The sequence below is a fragment of the Protopterus annectens genome, chromosome 16.part0 (genome assembly GCF_019279795.1).
Source record: "Protopterus annectens isolate FY-2018-M chromosome 16.part0, PAN1.0, whole genome shotgun sequence".
Taxonomy (NCBI): Eukaryota; Metazoa; Chordata; order Ceratodontiformes; family Protopteridae; genus Protopterus; species Protopterus annectens.
Genome location: NC_056750.1, coordinates 294,548,394 through 294,570,058, shown reverse-complemented (window position 1 = coordinate 294,570,058; position 21,665 = coordinate 294,548,394). Strand labels below are relative to the sequence as shown.

The following is a 21,665-nucleotide window of genomic DNA, read 5'->3' as shown; positions in this document are numbered from 1 at the left end:
AGGTTTGTTTGTTATCGATTAGTGTAGCTAGTGCCTTAGAGGGAGTTTGTAGCCATTCAGAATATTTAGTGATAAACCTTATTTCTTGTAAGGAATAGTTGGATTGATGGAGATTAAATAATTCCCTATGCTTTTCTATCATCTCGTTTTCTAATGTTAGAGAATGATTTGTCAGGAGTTCCTCCTCAAGTTCTCTAATTTCAGCTCTAAGGCTATTTTCCTTCTCTTTTCTTATTTTTTTTAAAGTTTGTTGATTTTTGAATGAATATTACTCTAAGAGCAGTTTTACATGCTGCCCATTGAAAATCATATGGAATATGAGAGTTCCGGGTGTCATTGGTGAGCTCTATTAGGGTAGAGACTATCTCTTCCTTTACTGCTGAGTTGAGAAGAATGTTGTTATTAATAGACCAGTTGTAATTATTACAGTGTAGATGTGAGTTTTGTGTAGAGTTTAACAATAAGGTGATCTTGGAGTGATCTGAGAAAAATCTTGGTTCATCTAAATACTTTAGCTGTCAGTTTATTAGGATTTCTGAAATTAGAAAGAAGTCTGTCCATGACATGTGGAGGCTGCCCACTAAAGTGTGCTAGCCTGTGTAACTAATTTATCACTGTCTCTGCATTTTCTGTGTATTTCTGCAAAAAAAACAAAAAAACAAAAAAATAATCTTTGTTTTCCCGCCTTTCTCGACTAGTTTAGACCAGTATACAGGCATTGCTGTATTCTGGGCTGTGGTGTAGTTCCTGTGTTGTCCATTACCTTACTTGGATAGAAGGAAGTTTCTTTGCTCACCAGTGGGAGTGGGGAGCCTTGAGCAGCCTACCTATCCTTGGGGGAAGTGACCTCAGCACAAGAAGCTGTTAGTAATTGGTTGTTTGGGACCATTCCTAGCTCTTTTGTAGTTCACTGCTTAAAATTCACGTTTGCACGGCTTTGCGCGGTCGTAGCACCGGTTAAACTTTTTCTGGCTCCGCCAAGTCTGCTCTTCAATTTTTCCCTTAGAACTGTTCTACTTGCAATCTAAACAGCCTATACTCTATCTGAAAAGCTCAGCACTTGCTCCTAAAGCATTTTGTATACAAGTAAAGCACTCTTAAACAAACGAAAAGTACTTCATTCACCTAAATTCTGTTGAGTACCCATTTCCCTATAGGTCCTTTCTGACTCAGTTACACAGCAATCTTTTTCACTATTTCTAGCATGTCGAAGGGTCAGTTGCTGGCGTCCTCTCCTGTTCAGCTGGTGAATCTGGGAATCTTGAGGCAATGTTACAATTGTCTCATGTACACAGACAACCCTCTCCTCCTCCCAACAAATACAAATATATGCGAGAGATGCAACTATATAGCCAAACTGGAGGCTGAGCTCTCTCAATCTGCACTGGCAAGACCAGTCAGGAGGAGAAGGTAACCACGCACACCATAAACCCAGTCTCACATAGAAATATCACAACTGCAAACCAAACACATAAACACACAAAACATACTGAGGCGCTGATTAAAATCTACCAAAACAACAGAGGCCTCCAAAGCAGACACCCAAGCAACCACCACCTCAAGACATAGCACATGCAACACACAGTTCACAAAGTCAGTGTGCTAAACAGTCACAGCCCTTAAGGCCAAACAACATGCCAGACACACTTGTAATAGGTGACTCCATAGTCAGGCACACTGACGCCCGCTCACCAGACTGAACAAGGAGAGGGTCACAGTAAGCTGCCTGTCGGGAGCTAGAATCCGCCACATAACACAAGCACTCAGGTCACTCCACAGCAAGTACAAATATGACTCAGTCATTGTACATGCCGGTGTGAACGACCTGAGATGTACCTCCCTGGACTACATGAAAAGAGACATAGAGGAGCTCTCTGATTATGTAGCCCAGGCCGGTATGACCCTGACCCTGAGCAGAATCTTACCCTCACCAAGAATGATGCCACAGTACAAAGACAAAATGATCAGTTTTAACAATTGGCTTAATTACTGGTGTCATTCTAAGGGGATCCAGTGTCTGTCTGCTTGGGATGACATGCTTGACAAGCCACGCTGCTTCGCAAGGGATGGCTTGCACCTGTCACTCCTGGGCTTCCGGATATTGGCCAAGGCTCTTGCCACCCCCATAGTGCCTTTTTTAGGCAAGGCTCAAATGACAAACCTACCTCCCTAGAAAACACAAGTGGAAAAAAACTAAGGGTAATGCTGCTCAATGCCAGAAGTCTAAACCTCAAGATGCACACCCTCAAAGCCCTCCTCAGTATGGAGAACATCGATGTCTGTGCAGTGACTGAAACCTGGTTCAAGGCTCCTGAGAGCACCCCAGCACTATCAGGTTTTACCTCATATCATGCTTTCTGGCCCCAAAACTTGGACCGAACCACACAAGGAGGGGGAGTATCCATTTTCATCAAAGATACCCACACCTCCAGGTTAGTGGCAATGCACGAAGCATCGGAGACTATCCAGGTGCAACTAACCATAGGCAAAACTGCCTTACAGTTTGTAGCATGCTACAGACCACCCTCTCAAACACAGGAACCCCACACAGCCTTCGTGAAGACACTGGAGAGTATGAATGTCTCTCCAAATACCATCATTTTGGGAGACTTCAACTACCCAAACATAGACTGGGAACATTACTCAAGCCCCAACACTCTAGCCCAAAGGTTCCTAGAATTCATAAACTCAAATGCAATGGAACAACTAGTCACCATTCCCACAAGAGGAGACAATATACTAGACCTGATCATCACAAACATGGGGACAAAATGCTCCACACCGAAGTACATCCCTCCTTGGTAAGATCAGACCATAAACTAATCTCACTGGAAATCCACATCCCGCCCCCCCCCCTGCACAAAAGACCACAGTGAAGAACTTCTCAAAAGCAAACTTCACACTTCTTAAGACTGAAGTGGTATCTTTTAAGGCCCCTGGGCCAGTGGAAACCACAACCCACACTGCTGAATCCTTTGCAAATGCCTTCTATGGGCACCTTCAAGAATGCATGGATCATGCAATCCCAAATAAAACCAAGACCCATTCCCCCAAAGGCAGGCGCCCGGTCTGGTGGACCCCAGCCACAAACAAACTTTACAACAGGAGGAGGAAGCTACTACATGACAGAGCAAAATCCCTAAAAGGGAAGGCATCTCTGATCAGTACTAGCAAAAAAACTATGATCACTCATAAAATCATCCAAGGCCAACTTTGAGAGAAAAATCACAAAAAACACAAAAGACAATCACAAGGCCTTCTTTAGCTATGTTAGAAACCTGGGTGGAAACTCCCAGATATGCTCAGAGTTAGTCCAAAATGACACAAAATACACTGAACCCACTGACATTGCCAACATTCTGGCAGACAGGTTCAGTGCAAATTTCTCCTCCCCCTCTCCCCAAAAGGAGAAATAACTATCCCAGCAGAGTGTAGCCTCCCTAACATCTCAGATGCCCAGGTGAGAGCCGCCCTCTCTAAAGCTAAAAACAGAGCATCAATGGGACCGGATGGTGTCCCGGGCTGTGTGCTACATGAACTCCAAGAGGAACTAAACCCACACATATGGCTGCTGTTTAATCTTAGCCTTACTACAGGATACACTCCAAAGAGTGGCATACGGCAACAGTGGTCCCACTTCACAAAGGTGGTGCTTCTACGGACCCTGGAAATTACCGCCCCATAAGCTTGACGAGCCTGGTCTGCAAAGCTATGGAGAGGATCATTATGGAACTCATAAACAAAGACATTGGGGACCTACAGACATTGGATCCTACCCAATTTGGCTTTGTCAAGGGCAGATCCTGCCTTTTGAACTTGGTCGACTTTTTTGAAACAGTCACTAAGGCCATTGATGAGGGTAAGGCAGTTCACACAGCCTACCTTGACCTTGCAAAAGCCTTTGACACAATACCCCACTCGGGCATCATAGACAAACTCACCAGCCTAAATGTAAACCCATATGTCACAAGATGGGTTGCAAACTGGCTCAAGGATAGAACCCACAGGGTCAGATTTGCTGGAGCTATGTCAGACTCTAAGCCAGTCACAAGCGGTGTCCCACAGGGCTCAGTCCTGGGACCCCTCTTGTTCGGCATTTATTTTTCCGAGGTACAGGCGAACATAGGAGGATTGTGGCTGACAAAGTTCGCAGATGACTGCAAACTGGGCGCCATAATTGATACTCCAGCGGACACAAACATCCTTCAGAGAGGCCTCATAGAAACGGATAATTGGTGCCAGAGCCATGGCCTTAAGCTGAACGCCAAAAAATGTATAGTCATACCCTTTGGGAAAAACAAAGTACTGACAAATTACCACATAGGCGGTAATCCATTAAGTACGGAAGAGGTAATCAGGGACCTAGGGACCCAGGTTGACAGTAACCTCTCATTTGACACTCACATTGCCAAAGTGGTTAGGAAGACCTTCTATATTGCCCACCTTATCATGAAGGGTTTCACATCTAGATCAAGAGAGGTCATTGCCCCTGTACTCTTCTCTTATCAGGCCAATGATTGAGTACAATGCCCCATTTGGGATGTATCTCACCCGACACCTGCAGCAGTTGGAAAGACCCCAAAAGTTCCTCACCAAGAGGATAAAGGGTCTTAAACATATGTCATATGCTGCCCGACTGAAAAACTCCAGCTCTATTCAGTCGCATACCGCCTACTCAGAGGTGATCTGTGCCTGACGTACAAGGCCATGTCCAATCCTGAATTAATGGACATGCTCCACCTCAGAAAATCCAAATCCATCAGAGCCACGAGAACAAGTGACTTAAACCTCACCACAGAAATAAATAGAACGTGCTGGAGGGACAGATTCATAACCCAGAGGCTCCCTACACTCTGGAACAGAATCCCAGTCCATGTTAGGCAGAGCCCCTCACTGACTCTATTCAAGAGAAATCTCGACGAGTGGATGGGAGATCGTAGGTTTAGCCCGGGGGTCATCTCTGTGTCACTACTAGATAGAGGCATAGTAAACTAAACCCTAAAAGGGCGTAGTATTCTCATCATAAGGGGTGGTGTAAGCCACATACACTCTGGCTAGGCTTATAAATGCCCTAGGGCAGATAGCCTAGTACGAACCTATGAACCTACGAGTTATGACATCTGGAGAAGTATGTATAATAATTGCTGTTAGGAGAGTCATTTCCAAAACATATAGGGTAGACTAGTCCAAAATCTGAGATTAGATCCTGTAAGGCCAGGGAGGCTTGTAAATTGTATCATTTAGATTTGTTAGATCGGTTAGTATTGGGGTCAGTTACTGTATTCCAGTCCCCCCGGTATGAAGTAGTGGTTTGGGAAGTTTAATAGAATGTTATATATTTTTAATATAAATTGCTGTTGGTCTGAGCAAGGACCATATAGGTTTAGTAGCACTACTGGTTTGGTAAGCGGTGGGATTAGGCATGTAAAGTAGCACCATCTGCCCTCTTGGTCTGTACCTTTGTCAAGAATGGTAGGTTTAAATGAGTTTTAAATAATAATTGCCACCCCTTTTGAGTTAGAGCTGTTTCCTGATGAAATAATGTTTTGTATCCACTTCCTGTTTTTCTCATTAATCTAGTTGTCGTCTAGCATATATGATTCTTGAATAAAGGAAATGTCAGCTTCAGATTTTAGAAGATGATGCATTAGAAGATTTTTTATTTTTATCCTGAAGCCCCCTTACATTCCAGGAAATTCATTTCCACCCTCTGACTGTAATTAAAGGGAGTTTTGTTTAAACTGTTGGTATTTATATGACAGGCAAGAAGGGGGGAGGTAAATGTGTGGCTCACAAATGGTATTCCAGTTAGATAAATGTGTAAAATTAAATGAGAATGCAGCACTAAACTCTCTCAAATTAACCTCTGTGCCTACCCACTTATCTCCTGATTTTGAGAGAGAGCAACTAAGAGAGAAGAAAAATAACAATGTTAATGAGAACATTAGGTGATTGATAAAATAACCATATATACAAACTATATACAGCAGTAGAACAATTCCATATGTTATCAGGTACCCTACTTAGCATATCCACATGGCTCTTGCCTAGAAGATATAGCCAAATCTGCCGGGTATACTAGAAATGGTAGTGTTTAAAATAAAGTGGCTTGAAATTATATGTAATTAAGTATAGTGTTGTAAGAACAGTAGCATTTATTCACATAGGTGAATAACCTGGTTAATCCTTTAGGGACACAGGATTATTTCCTGTTTATGTTCTTTTAAGTTTACCAGCCTAATAAAGATTGTAGAATAATAACTGTTTCCCACTAAATAAGTATCTTGAACAGCACATAATCTGTTTGATAGGATTAGTGGTTAGCCCTTAAATCTGTTATAGTCATCACAGTCAGTGTGGAACTTTACAGATATTAAAGTATAAACTGCCAACATACATATCGCTTGAGTATTGTTGTTTAAATTAATTAGTGAGGAAGGGCTATAGATACTAGATAAGACCTGAACGTTATAATTCAAGTGTTATCTACTAGATCCTTCATTTAAGTACGAATTAGATATCATAAATCTGTGCGTACGATATCTTAAGACAGTATAAGAGAGTATAACAACAGTGGTTATGTAGGTGCATAGCTCCATAAAAAAAAAAATCTTTCACAAATACTGTTAACTTCCAAAAGTACATAATGAAATTTCCATTATTTTGAGTGTCAAAGTTTCTGGAAAGGTCCATAACGAGTCGTGAAAGTTTTCCATATTCAGAACCAATCTCCTCTAGTAACTAAAAGAGCAATTCAGTATGAAAAGGCAATGAAAAAATGATCTCCCGTGAAGACTCGTGTTTACAGTTTTCTCTTTTGGATGAAAAGGTCTAAATGACCTGCAAGCAGTGATCCTGATTTATTGCTCTACTATCGGTCTCCACGGATGTGTGAGGGAAGAGCTGTTCACATGTCATTGTGATATTTTACATATTCCCTTTACACATTGATCACATACTAATCAGCACTGTCAGGAAATGTAGCGTTCAAGAGAATATCACTAAAGAGAAGGAAGCAAACAAGCTAATTTTCATCAAATTAGATCGCCTTTCAACTGTTAGCAGTTGGTCTTCCTTGTCGGATTTCTAGTTCATATCTCAGCGTCACAATAATTATCTGGAGTCTCTAGTTATTAATAACTCATTTATTTTTTAGTTATTCCTCTCCAGCCTTGTCTCTTTTTTATGACTACGTAAGAATGTATAGGATAGGTAGAGCAAGATCAGATAAGTTACTGGTCTTTTACAGATTAAGACAGAGTTACTGACTTCTAGAATAATTTTTTAATTGTTACATTAGTTGGAATGCTTACAGATCCATAAGAGTGAAAGCGGTAAAATACCTTTAAATCAGATTACAGTGATATGAGCGAGTCTCACCTCTGAGCTTTTCCGGTGTTAATGTATTGGAATGCTTTCTTTTGTGAAATCATTCGCTATCATCAATTCAGCTGTACAAGGTGATATCTTCAGGGAGACATTTGAAGTTAACTCTCGGCGTATCATAAGCTGATTGATCTTAGAGGAAGTTACATGCTTTTCCTTGACAGTGTTACGTTATCTTGTGAAGTCAGATGATGTTACACATTATAGGACCCCCTGTGAAACATACCTTGATGTTTTCATTCCTGGGATTCTGGAATAAGACACTGCTTATCGTTTAGGTGAATATAGTAATTGTTTGGATATGGATAAACATTTTATTAGATTTGAGGACAATTATTAATATCGGAAAGTTTTAGAGATGCTCCGGTTAAGAAGAAACGCAGATTAATCTTGCTTTCATGCCTCCGGAGCCTTACCGAAGCATCTAATGAAGATGGGGTGCACTTCTTTTGGAGAGGACATGGTAAATTTAGTTTCATTGTGATAAAAGGATAGAGCGTTGGGGAAGCACATTTGTAAATTTGATGTTATATTACTGAGACAGACACCTGGTGTCAAAGTCATGGCCTCAAGCTAAATGCCAAAAAATGCATAGTCGTCCCGTTTGGGAAAAACAAAACACCCATGAATTACCACACAGGTGGCAGCCCCCTTAATACAGAAGAGGTAATAAGAGATCTGGGGACCCAGGTAGATAGTAATCTCTCCTTTGACAATCATATTGCCAAAGTAGTTAGGAAATCCTTCTATGTGGCCCATCTAATTACTAAGAGGTTTGCATCTAGAAATAATGAGGTTATAGTGCCCCTCTACTCGTCACTCATCAGACCCATCATAGAGTACAGTACCCCATTTGGGATCAAACCTCTCAACCATACCGAATTCCTCGGTATTTACCAGTTTTGAGGGCAAATTATTGGGGTGCCACGAATTTCTGAGTGGCCCCCTTAATTTCCGAATTTCCCGTTTTTTTTTTTTTTTTTTTTTTAACAGTTTACTACTTTAAATTTATGACTGATGTGAACATGCATCACCACCAGCCTACAGGGGCATGCATGCCGTGATGACATCAGCTACTGCCTGTTGGACTGGAGGGAAATAGGAAAGCAATGGCGGCAGAGATGTACATAAGCTTTAGCCTGCCCAGCCTCTCCTCCAAGTAAGAAAACTTAACAGTGTAATTTATTTAAGTCCGTTTCAGTTGGTAATGTACCTTCTCATTAAGTAGGGGGAAGTATGGGAGTGTGTGTGATTTATTTTAAATGCTGCTGAGCAGGAAAGTTTGCTGTTGGGCCGTTTCTGCTTATCTGTACATTGGATTGCATTCATAAGTCTGTAGCAGCCGAATTTCTTTATTTTAAATGCTGCTGAGCTGGGCATTTTCTGTGCAAGTTTTTCCATTTCTGCTTAAGTTCCTGAGCGGGAAAGCTATTATTAGTGAGCCTCTGCTTAACTTAGTTTAACTGTGTGCCTCTGCTTAAGAGCTGGAAAGCTTTCAGTTTAACTGTGCAAGTTCAAAGTTCAGGAAGTTTGAATTTTATCTGCCTTTTCTGCATGTGTTTTTTAACTTAGTTTAACCGTGCTGAAGTTCCCGAGCTGAATAATGCCATTTCTGCTTAAGTTCCCGTTAACTGTGCACCTCTGCTCAAGAGCTCTCTGTGTTTTTATCTGCTGTTTCTGCTTGAGTAAGTTCCCAAGGAGCCGTTTCTGCATGAGTTTCAACAGTTTAACTGTGCAGGTTCCCGAACTGAATTTTGTGCCGACGTTCGTGTTTTATCTGCCGTTTCTGCTTTGCTTGAGTTTTAATAGTTTCACTGTGCAGATTCACGAGCTGAAGTGTGTGTGTGTGTGTGTGTGTGTGTGTGTGTGTGTGTGTGTGTGTATATACATTTATTTATATATATATATATATATATATATATATATATGTATAGACACACACACACACACACACACACTCATATACATCTATATAGATACATATAGAGCTATATATAGATGGGATCTGGACACATGCTCGACTAGCATATGGCTGAATCACAAAACATCGAACACACATACACAAAAGCGCTTAACATCGACAAGCGCTTCTGTGTATGGCCGTTTCGTAGATCGGACTACAGTGAAGGTAAGGGGAAATTCCCTTTTCCTCACTGTAGTGCGTGAGAATAATAAAGTGGGGGGTACAGGGGGGTAAAGCCCCCCCTGCAGAAATGTAGATTTTTTTTTTTTAATGAACCACACATACACGGAAACGCTTTTCGATGTTGAGTGCTTTCGTGTATGTGTGTTTGATGTTTTGTGATTCAGACATATGCTAGTTGAGCATGTGTCCTAGACCCATATAGATATATCAATGACTTTTAGCATTGGTGATCAGCACAAAATGTATTCCCTGTTTGTACTGCTTCAAGTTTTTTTAGTGGACCGGAGTTCCCCTGTGGCGACCCCTAACCGGGAAAAGCCGAAAGACACAAACATACTCCAAACCCACATTATGCCATATATATAACTTCTTAACTGCCTTTATTTTATCCATGTCAGACTAACTTGACATAAGTTTCTGTTTGCAGACCCAGGATGTTTTGTCTTATCAAGTGAACAAGTCTAATTTGAATCAACAAGATACAGATGATGTGAGGCTACTGGATGTGACCTACTGCAGTGTACTCACAGAATGTAGCTGTCCCTTAACATTTTATACTGTAGGCTCTTACTGTAATTTTCAAAGTTCTCTTTGTTGTCTCTTAGGACCTCCATTTGGATTGCAGTTGGAGTGGCACAGGGTTACATTCTGGAAGATGATGTGATCGGACTTCAGGAGACATGAGAAAATCGCATCTCATCACATCATACCTTAGATTACATTGAGATGTACACATAATTAACTTTGTTTCTTCACATAGGTGAAATCTGACTGACCAGACTTCAGAACAAGTGTGGAAATGGCACCCTAATGCCTTTGCTTAGATTATGTTGAGATGTACTTGTTACTTGCATTGTTTGGTCTCATGGGTGAATCCTAGCACACCATACTTCCAGTATGTATAAGGAAAGAGCACCATAACACAGTAGCTTAGATTTATTTTGTAGCTTATATTTTGTTTAATATTTTTGTTTTGTATCGATATTGTGCAGCAAAGTAAAGTGGCCCTGTTTTTGACTTAGAGGCTTCTAATGTAAAACTCAAATTATAAAAATAAAAAGTGGACTGTTTCATATTCCCTTAGAAATTATTTTTCAGAGGGCTTGTTTAATCACTTTCTTATTATTAGACTGGCTCTGCAATGTGCAGAGATAAAGCCTTCACTTTATCTCAGACAATACATATTCATGTATCAGGCCAGGTGCCAGAAGATCCTGGCAGGAGAGAGTAGGATTCCCCTTCCAGTGGATAGGGAGAGGTAGCTTTTGGTTGACTGGTCACCACCATGTAATTGGGAGCTTGTATAGTAGTGAAAATGGCCAAGGCTGAGGATGTGGACTTAGTGATCCCGTGCTGTTAATGGCAGCCATCATTACAGGGCGAGTAGAAGTATTGCACATACATGTTAATATTTGTGGTTTTCTAGCAAATTAGTGAGAATGACAACTGAATTCACTAATGATAGAAGTCTGAAACTTACATGGTTATCTTTCAAGAAATGCATGGTAACACAGAAAAGTTGCTACTTGCTAGAATAAAATGTTTAAGATTGTACAAGCAATGTTTACAATGTGTCTCTGGTTTTGGGCCTATGTCTGTCCCCCCCCCCCCCCAATAAATCCTTTATCCAGCTTGCTTAATCTTAAATCGTGCTGCATAGTTTCTCAGATAAGTTTAGTGGTGCTTATACAAAGCTTGTTTGTGTTAGTAGCACAGCAGGTAGAATGCTTCCTTTTGATGCAGAAGGCTGTGGGTTCTATTCCCACATTATGTAGATGGATTGCTAATACTGTGTTGTGTTGTACTTTTAAAGGAGGTGGATACTGCAGTCCTGAGAATGTCATTTCTGACAGAGATACCTAGTAACTATGAACCTGTTCAGTTTGCCATCCATTCCCTATTGCAATATTAGCTTATCATTTTTAATGTAACAGGCAATTTATTCCTCAAGGGCAACAGGCACTTTATTTGTAGAAGAAACAATAAAATATAACATTGTTTGTTAGCGGCAACCTCTTCATTAGTTACAGATCTCTTTAATGTGGAATTAGTTAGATGAGTTTTACTTATGCAAAGATTGTGCATATTTACTGATACTGTGGATTGTAGAAGCTTAAGTAGACTTTTATGATGGAAATTTCTGAATTGAGTATTGTCATTACTGGTTCATGCTTACTGGAAAAATGTTAAAAACAATAAATTTAAAACGTACTCTAACAAGTGTGCTGTATTATTCAAGGAATATAATTTAATACAATTGGGAAGGTGTATCAAAGAAAATATGTATGTTTCATGTGCAAGGGGCCAATGATTTGAAAACAACCCAAATGTAATCTTTATCAGCTACTGGCCAGATGCATTTTCTTTGAATGCGGATTTCAATGCTGTTTCAATGAATGAGTTTGAAGGGCAGAGAAGCTTTAATGCTAAGTCTGTTTTCACTGAGACTGTATTGCTTTGTTTAGCAGATGTCTCAGTATTATGTGCTATAAAATGTAAAATAAAAGTTTGAAATGAAATCCAAATCATTGTAGAAGTAAAGCAGTATGCACACTACAGTGTTTATGGTAAATGGGGCAAAATAGCCAAGTAATGGGAAATTGGAATGGCTGCATGGGGATTCTGGGATCATATTTTGATTCTCTCTTTCAGTTTGGGCTTCAAAGTTGGTATCCCACAATTCCATTGGAGTGGGTGGGGTTACATAATTATGTACGCAAATTTTATGTTGATCAGCATACAGATTTGTACCTATTTTTCATGGGCTTTTGTCCAGATTTTTTATGTTTCCAGGTTGAGAGGTATGTTTGGGATGTACCTCACAAGACACTTCCAACAGCTGGAAAGACCACAAAAGCACCTCACCAAGAGGATTACTGGCCTCAAACATATGTCCTATGCAGCCCGACTGAAAAAACTCCGGTTGTACTCAGTGGCACGTCGCTTACTCAGGGGTGATCTCTACCTGACTTACAAAGCCATGTCCAACTCAGAATTGATGGACATGCTCCACCTAAAGAAATCCAACTCACTGCAAGCCACGCACTCTAGTGAGCTAAACCTCGCCACAGCAATAAACAGAACATGCTGGAGGGATAGATTCCTGTCACAGAGACTCCCCATGCTTTGGAACAAAATTTTTAACTACATTAGGCAGAGCCCCTCACTAACACTCTTCAAGAGAAGCCTTGACGAGTGGATGGGTAACAGAAAATACACCCCTGGGATCACTTCATTGGCTCTGCTTGACAGAGGCTCAGTTAATTAATTAATGGGGCTGCGAAAGCTGACACACTCTGGCTAGGCTTATAAATGCCCTAGGGCAGATAGCCTAGTACCTACCTATGAACCTATGAACTCTGAGCAGAAAGGAGCGATATTATGGCGCTTTACTTTAATTTCTTGGGGGAAATCTTGGGAAACAGAGATTTTGTAGGTGTTCCATGTGAACTGTTTTTGTTTTCTGTAAGCAGAAAGGATGGCTTGCACGTCTTGGGGATTTAAAAGCTTGACGTAGATGGATCTCGGAGATGTAATGCTCTGATTTTTGTACAGATCTTGGTGTGCTCTTTCAATGGTACAGTCAGACGGGTGGTCTCTTGTCTGTAGAAGTGAGTTAAATATCTGTTTGAGTGTGGGCAGTAGCTGGTTATGTTCAAATTTTTCTGACAGACCTCTGACTATGAGATTGTTTCTCTTGCTTCTAGGTCCAGGATTTTCCTTTGCATGTCGGTCAGGGTTTTGTCTTTAGATTTCAGCTCAGATTTTAATTTGGCGATTCCCATTTCATTAGACTTGGATCTATCTTCTACTCGATCCAGTGTATCAGTTATTTGGTTAATTGTACAGCCGAAGGAGTTTAGTTGCTCTGAGAAGCCTTGGATAGATGTCTGTATCGGTAAAAGAGCGCTTTTTAGGTCTTCCATGTGAAAGATGATCTCGGGTTTTTGTTTGGGGCTGTCTTTTGCTTGATCTTGTTGTATCTTAAGTTTTCTGTCTTTTAGTTGTTACTTCTTTTTCAGGTGAAGCAATCACTGATAACTTTGTCTTAGAGGTTTGAGTGTCCATGCCTTCCAATTCCTTAGGCATTTTAAGATTAGATATTTATTAGTTTTGCTTCGTGGAGTTGCTGACAGTTGTTGAAGTGCTGAAGTTTCCAGGCCTCTAGTTTCCACGTGGAGATCTGTTCTGTTAGATGGGGAGGCTAAAATGAGTATTTAAATGCAATTTTTGAGGATTTTATCAGAATTTAGATGAGCCCAGTATCAGTGAATATTCTGATCATCAGCAGTTTTTTTATATTCCGAAGTATAGGCAACTGTAGAATTCTGTTGAATATATGACAGAGCCTTGTGGACAGGATGTTACTCAAACAACCACCATCTTGAAATCCATAAGTGCATGGTTCTTACCAAGCTACAGCAAGCAATGAACAGTGCCAGACATTCAGATTCCAGTTCCTCGAGTAGCAAACTGTAAATGAAATGAGGCAGAAGTACAACTACGGCATATCTGCTGGTGAGTAACATGGAAACCTTAAAATGAGTTTTGCTCTTTAATAAATAAAAATGAGGCCTTGAGACACAGAAAATACAAGAATCACAGGAATTACTCAGAGATACTGCAATCAGCCACACAGGGAATTAATTCTGTAATAGCTGTGCAACATGCAGTCCCAAAAAAGTCACAATTCTTTGCTCTACTGTTTCTGTTTAATCGAGCACATAAAGAGTACATGGAACTTGCGTGCAGAAGGTTTCACATGGGTCTGGGAAGGACATCACTGGGCAGCATCAAGCACAATCCTTATAAGGGTTTATTTATAGCATTTCTGAACATGATGGCCCATTTATGGCAGTCATTTCTACTGAGAGGGTCGAAATGAGATCAATGTCTCGATCAGAAGTGGTGGTGGAATATTATAATAGAAGCAATCTGGCTAGCTGCCTGAGGTCCACAAATTTAAGGAGGGCCCATGGCCAACCAAAAAATAAAGTTATTTTAGAAAAAAAATTGCAGTGTTCAGCATTGCTAACTCATATATATTAGTGTATGTATTGTATATAACAATTGCTAAGAAAACAAGTATTTATTTTTAGGTCTAATAAAAAAGCAGAGTGAGTATTTAGCTTGGTAAACTCACTGTGCCTACCACTGGTATATCAGCAGCATGGGCTGGTGGCACTGCTCAGCTTGGGGCACTTTATATTTTTATGTGAGCCAGTCTAAAGCAGCCCCAAAGATTTCTGCACATTGCCTTCCAATGATTTACTAGAATGGCAACGAGCAGTAACCCCATAAATATTAAATGTTACAGTGGATTGCTGCAGGCTCCCATTTTGAAAGAGCGTCATAAGCTGCTGTAGAATGAAATTATTTTTTTTAATCCTGGCAGGCAAACTTTTTTTTTTAATTAAATCCTGGCAGGTAATCAAAAAATGGCAATCAGTGAACATGTAGGAGATGGGAGTACTGTGTGTACTGTGAAAGGGAGTCAAAACACATTGATTCAGTGTCATTTTATTTTATCATTTCTTTAACTACAGTCAGACATTTGAAATGTGTACATATACAGAATGTAGCCACAACAGCTAGCCTGGGTATCAGAGCTGTCTGTGGATGAAACATTACTGACTGCTGTCAAGTTACTCAATTATTCTAGACTAGCTTTGCAGGACTAATGTGGCTTGTGAGAGGCAAGCTGGAAAGAATACTTTATGGTTGGGACAACTGTCTGTGCAATACAAAAATGAAGTACATTATGTGGTCAATATAATAAGATGTCTGAGATATACACAATCAGCAAAGGGGATATACCTCTTGGGTGGGGGGAGGGTTGGTCAAGGATAAAGGTAACTCATCCTCTTGTAATTTACTTAGTTTAAACTGTCCCTATAATAAGCAGTTGTGCATCTGTATAATGTATCACCAGTGTAAAACAAGAAATAACAATCTGTTGCTGAGATTGGACAGGTACTAGGAAGATGGACTTTTTTCAGATAAGGGTGTCTAAGCTATGGAATAAGATCCCAATAACAATTAGGCAGTCAGAGAGTTTATAAGCTTTTAAATGAAGTTTGGACATGTATTATAGAGATAGAGTGTTTCAGATAAGGGCTTTCTAGAGAGGGCTCCTTATATGACAGAAGAGGGTCCAGAGCTACAGTGAAACACTAACACATAATCGACAATGGGACTATGACTGCTGACTACAGGTCTGTCTGTGAGTGAGAATGACTGACCCTGCTGCCATGATCAAGTTAAACAATAGTTAATCTGCCTTTGCAGTACTAGAAACATTTGTGTACAGCAAGCTGGAATATTTTATTGCCGTCACTTTTTTATCACAACTAGACATTTGAAGTGTACACAGTCAAGCACTTATTTGACATTAGGACAGCTACATGTTCTAGTACTCTGGGTATTCCAAGGGCTTTGGTTCACTTACCTTCAGCCCATCAGGTCCTATGGATCCAGTATCACCTTCAGGCCCAGTTTCGCCCTACAGCCATTAAAAGCAGAATTATTTTTACTAGCAACATTTTAATGGAAGTTTTTAATAATGGTACTAGAGATAAAAACGCTAATGTAGCATATATAAACAAATACATTCATATCAAAAGATGAGCCTGCAGGGTCAAGTCCTACAATAAGCAGTTACTCATCAACTACAAAATGTCTAAATAAGTAAATGAATTAATGAACAAATAAAAATAACACAGGAACAGTTCTGAATGTCACTTCTTAGTCTAACAATTCTGTCATTAGGTCTAGCTAGTGATAAAATAAAACACTGACTTGATAACAGGATGACAAAAATATATAAACATTGCTATCATCAAGTAAACAGAAAATATCTATATAAACTATCTAAACAGAAAATACTAGAATAAATAAACCCAGTAAGAAAGAAAATACATTATGTCTCAACAATACAAAAAGTGGAACCAAACCAATCCAAGTCACATTCATTTCAGTGCTATGTGGCATTCCTCAATTACCTGGATCACTTTTCATAAAGGCTTACAGCAGATGTTTTCATTCGTAAGAATGGTCCCCAGCCCTGACAGTTTTCACTTAGGTGAGCTTCAGTCTTGCTCAGCCAAGTGTCACATAACAGGGTTTTATATTGCAGTTTAAAGATCCGTTTGATTTTCCACAAGTATACCTAACTGCAATAGCACCTGTTGATTTCAAACCAGAGAACAGTGGCTGCAGGAAGCAACTTAAAATAGAAGAGTAAACTGCAATGGGGTAGGGCCATATTAATGAAGGGTCAGCACTGACCATGGTTATCATTTTACAAAACTGGTTATAGATTATTGCACATTCTAAATAGTCTAGCAACACTACTCTTCTTTCTATGCCAGAGTTTGTTGAGTAAAAGCTCATTCAGACATACATGTAGTGGTTGAAAAAGGTCCAGTACAATGCCACAAAAACTGAACACCCCTAAATATATAAGGGTGGTCCTGACCACCTGAAACTACTTATGAGGACATACGATATAATAACACATCAGGTAAACTGCACTGTACACAGTGATAACTGAAAAGTAACGAAATGAGGAAATCCCACTACTATATCATAATTCATAATTCAACAGGTAGAATACTTGCGTTTTGTGTTGGAAAGTCAGAGGGCTGTGCATTCTATTCCCACCCCAGATGATCATATTCATCTTCCATTACTGACAATGAAGTGCAGCATCGGGGGGGGGGGGTGCTACACTCCTGAGTGTGCTTCTCTTTGCATGCAATGTTAAACCAAGGTCCCCTTTGCCTGAGTTGGTAGCAGCTTAAGTGGATGGAAAAAATCCCACAACATACAACACTTATGAAAAAGAGAGTATGGGTGGTTTATTAACATTTACATTAATTTTCTACCATAAAAAACTTTAAGTCGATTATTTACACTCTTATTTTTTACCTTCATATTTTAAATTTACGTTATGAACACAAGCACTTGACTGCAGCTGTATTTCTTTCATTTTTTTTTTCTTTTACCCTCTATTCCTCACGCTTTTTTAAATGATCTTATTTCAGATAATATAGCATACATTTCTATGTTACTGTTATATAAAAAATCCTTGTATCTTTTTCCCACAGCACCCATAATGTCACAAACAGTACTTTATTTCCATCTGTCTGTATCACACTTCTTTACTTTATCATAGTTTCTGTTTAGTAGCATGCTCATATTTATACACTTAAATCATTCTCATCTGTATTCATTGTTAAGCTTTTTCCCCAAAATTCTTTTATTATTTTTGTATTAAAATACAAAGTTTTGTTGTTTCTTTTTTTTTTCTAAAATATTATTATACCATTATTGTCTTTTCTCATCAACCTCATTTACTTCTAACTTCCATAATTTCATTTTATTCTCAAACTCTTTTTCTTCCATTCTTTTCCCTGTTTTTTCTTCCAATGCATTTTTATACAGTTCATATAATATCTTACCTATCATTTCTTTTTGTCTTTTTCTACCTTTCTCATTACCCAAAATAAAAGATGCTAAATGCACCACTGGATTTTTCAAATTCAAACCACCTTCTTTTTTATCATAAATTATTCCTCTTCTCACTGGGTTCAGCCATGAGCAGAGGTGCCGGAAGCTATTGAAGACTGGGGGGGGGGGGGGGTGAGGGTGAGTGGGGTACTTAGTGATCTAAAAAGGGCAATTTTTTTAAAACTATTTACTACCACAACATAGGTTTACTTGGAGGACATTTTAAGCTTAGCCAATCTCCCTTTTCCGGATTGGTCTTACCTATCCTATGGCTGATAATTGTATATTAGCCCTAGTGAGAATAACTGTGATCATCATATAAATAGTTTGAGGGGACCCATGTAAGGGATGCAGCATTTAGGAACTGCCTCTATCCATTAGTGGCAGGAGGGGTAATCCTGGAGTACATTTTCTATTACCCATCCTTAGATCCAAGTTGCATTTTAATATGGACAGGGATGAGCTTTGTTTTACTTGAATAGATAGTCTGTTCTGGAACAGTGGTTGTCTCTGTGATATATATATCCATCTCTCCACAACATTCAGTTTACATAGCTGGACTGAGTATTTGACTTGCTGATGTTGAGTAGGTCCATCTGTATTAGGTCGGACGATGCCCTGTATGCCAGACACAGGTCACCTCTGTAGGATACTGAATATAGTAATAAATTTTTGAGGTGGTCCATGCAAGACCGATTGTTTAGGACTTGTATCTTTTTAGTAAGATATCTCTGTGTGTATTCCAACTGTTGCATAGGTGTGGACCGATACATGCAAAAGTGGGCATTATACAAAATGATTGACCTAATGAGGGCTTTGTAAAGAGGGGCAATAACATCTCTAGAGGTAGTCACAATCAGTTTGTTTATAAGCTGTGCAATATAGAAAGACTTTCTTATGACTCTGGGCACATGCTGGTCAAAAGCTATGTCACTGTACACACAAGTTCCCAAATGCCAAACAACTGGGTCATTTCTCAGGGGGCATTGCCAATTTGGCAGCTCCCTGGAGTAGATGACTTCCCAAAGGATATGATAATGTATTTCTTGGATTTTAGTTTCAATTCATTATTCAGGCACCAGTTATTGTTTGAGACAAACCTTCCTGCATGATGGTTAAGTAATATGGGGATTCAACAACTGCTCCTAGCTTGCAGTCATCTTAAACTTAGTTGGCCAAAGTCCCTTGGTATTTCCTTATACTTTTGAGATGTATATTCCAAACAGAAAAAGTGTCAGCACTGAACCTTGGAGGGGCCACAGTGGTGACTGGTCTCTTCCCCTATTTTGATCTCCTGCATCCTGTGAGCAAGTTGACGATCCAGCTCGTGATGGAAGTGTTTGCTCCTACCTTATTCATTTTTGTACTACACCTGAGTAGGGGAATTGTGTCAAAAGGCTTGGTTAGGTCAAGTTAATGTGGTATGAACTGTTTTACCTTTATCCATTGCTTTGGTGACAAGAGTAAACCTTAAAATTTGCCCTTGATTTTTGAGCCTTTCACACTTTCTCACGATTCTCGCCTAACAGATTGAGAGATCAGAGCATATGTTTGACTGTCCCTGATTTTTTGTCATATTTTTGATCTGTTCCTCATATATGTGATTTTCTAACAAATTTATGAGGATTGCAAAACTTAAATAATGACAGACTCTTCAGTTTCAGATAAACACTGAGCCATTTGCTAAACAAACAATACTGTCTCGCAATGAAAACAGAGTTGGCATGAAAAGTAAACTTCTCTGCCCTTGAAACTCGCATTCATTGAAATGGCATGAAAACCCACATTCATTTTGCATCTGGTCAGTGGAGGACTAAGCTTACCTCTGGGCTGTTTTCAAACCATAGGCTTCTTACACATTTTGAGGGCCATGCATACATGTATGCATTCTTTGATTCACCTTTCTGATTGTATTAACCTGATTGTATTAAATTATATTCCTTGCATAATACAGCACCACTTGTTAGAATGTGTTTTAAATTTGTAGTTTTGAACAGTCTTCTAGTAAGCAATGAAACAAATTATACGAACCACTAATGACAAAACTACCCATTTCAGAAAATTTCAACCATAAAAGGCCACTCAAACTTCTGTCATTACAATCCACCAATATCAGTAAATACGCAAAATCTCTGCAGAAGTATGTCATCTAAATAATTCCACATTAAAGGGATCTGTAACTAATGAAGAGGTTGCTGCTAGCAAACAACTTCATATTTCAAAGTTTCATCTGTTGCCCTTGAAGAATAAATTGCCCATGTTACACTAAAAATAATAAGTTAGTAATATTTCAATGGGGAATGGATGGCAAACTGATAACAGATTCATAGTTATTAGGTGAGTCCTCCAAAGAAGGGCATTCATAGGACTACAGCATCCACTCCCTTTAAAGTACAACACAGTACAGTATCAGCAATCCATCTGCATACTGTGGGAGTAGCACCAACAGCCTTCTGTATCAAAAGCAAGTATGCGACCTATTGTGCTACTAACAGTGCAAACAACTTAGTATAAGCAGCACTAATCTTCTGTTCCCCTGAAGCTCTCAGATCCTTGTAAAATCCATTTGAGACTCAACTAAATCTCTCAACTTCGCACCACAAAAAATCTGGAAAAAGCCAAAATTTATTTGTGGGAACAAAGGCACAAAACCAGGGATATATTTTAAATATTGCTTGTATAATCTTAAAACATTGCTAAAATACAGTGTTTTGTGTTACCATGGGTTTCCTGAAAGACAGGAAGACAAACTTAAAGGGCTATCATTATTTAGTGAAGTCAGTTCTCACTGACTTGCCAGAAACCACAAATTTTAATAGGAACAGACCGAAAGTATTATCTAAATATTCTGTGAAAGTCTAGACAGTTGTGAGCTATAGACTCAACTCCCTGAATCACAAGTGCTGGTATGGGTAGATAATTCCATCTCTAGTTTCTTGTATCTAAGGTACAAGGTTTGAGCCTGAGTAACACTAACTACTAGTTATACCTAATTGGGGCATACACACACACACACACACACACACACACACACACACACACACACACACACACACACACACACACACAGCAGGCATGGCAGACGCAGACACACACACACACACACACACACACACACACACACACACACACACACACACACACACACACACACACACACACACCAGGCATGGCAGACACACACAATCAGCAGGCATGGCAGACTCACACACAAGTAATCAGCAAGCATGACAGACATGCAATCAGCAGGCAAGGCAGACACACGCAATCAGCAGGCAAGGCAAACACACACACACACACACACACACACACACACACACACACACACACACACACAAAATCAGCAGGCATGGCAGACACCCACAAACACACACACAATTAGCAGGCATGGCAGACACACACACACACACACACACACACACACACACACACACACACACACACACACAATCAGCAGGCATGGCAGCAGTGATACACAAAATCAGCAATGGGCATCAGGCATGGCAGCAATGATCAGGGCAACTCTCGAAAGTCTGGCAGCAATGATCAGCACAGAACAAATAAAAGAACAAAACTCTCCTTACTGGCATGTCTCTGGCTCTGGCAGCACCAACAGAACAGT

At 39.8% G+C, this 21,665-nt stretch overlaps 1 protein-coding gene across 1 annotated transcript in view; it reads right to left on the bottom strand.

The window, feature by feature from the left end:
• The window catches only part of LOC122790588 (collagen alpha-1(XXVII) chain-like), a 1,538,899-nt gene that overhangs the window by 1,064,217 nt on the left and 453,017 nt on the right, over positions 1-21,665 (bottom strand). The window contains exon 15 of the mRNA XM_044058114.1: positions 15,981-16,034. Coding sequence (XP_043914049.1) covers positions 15,981-16,034 — 54 coding nt within the window. The remainder of the gene's footprint in view (positions 1-15,980; positions 16,035-21,665) is intronic.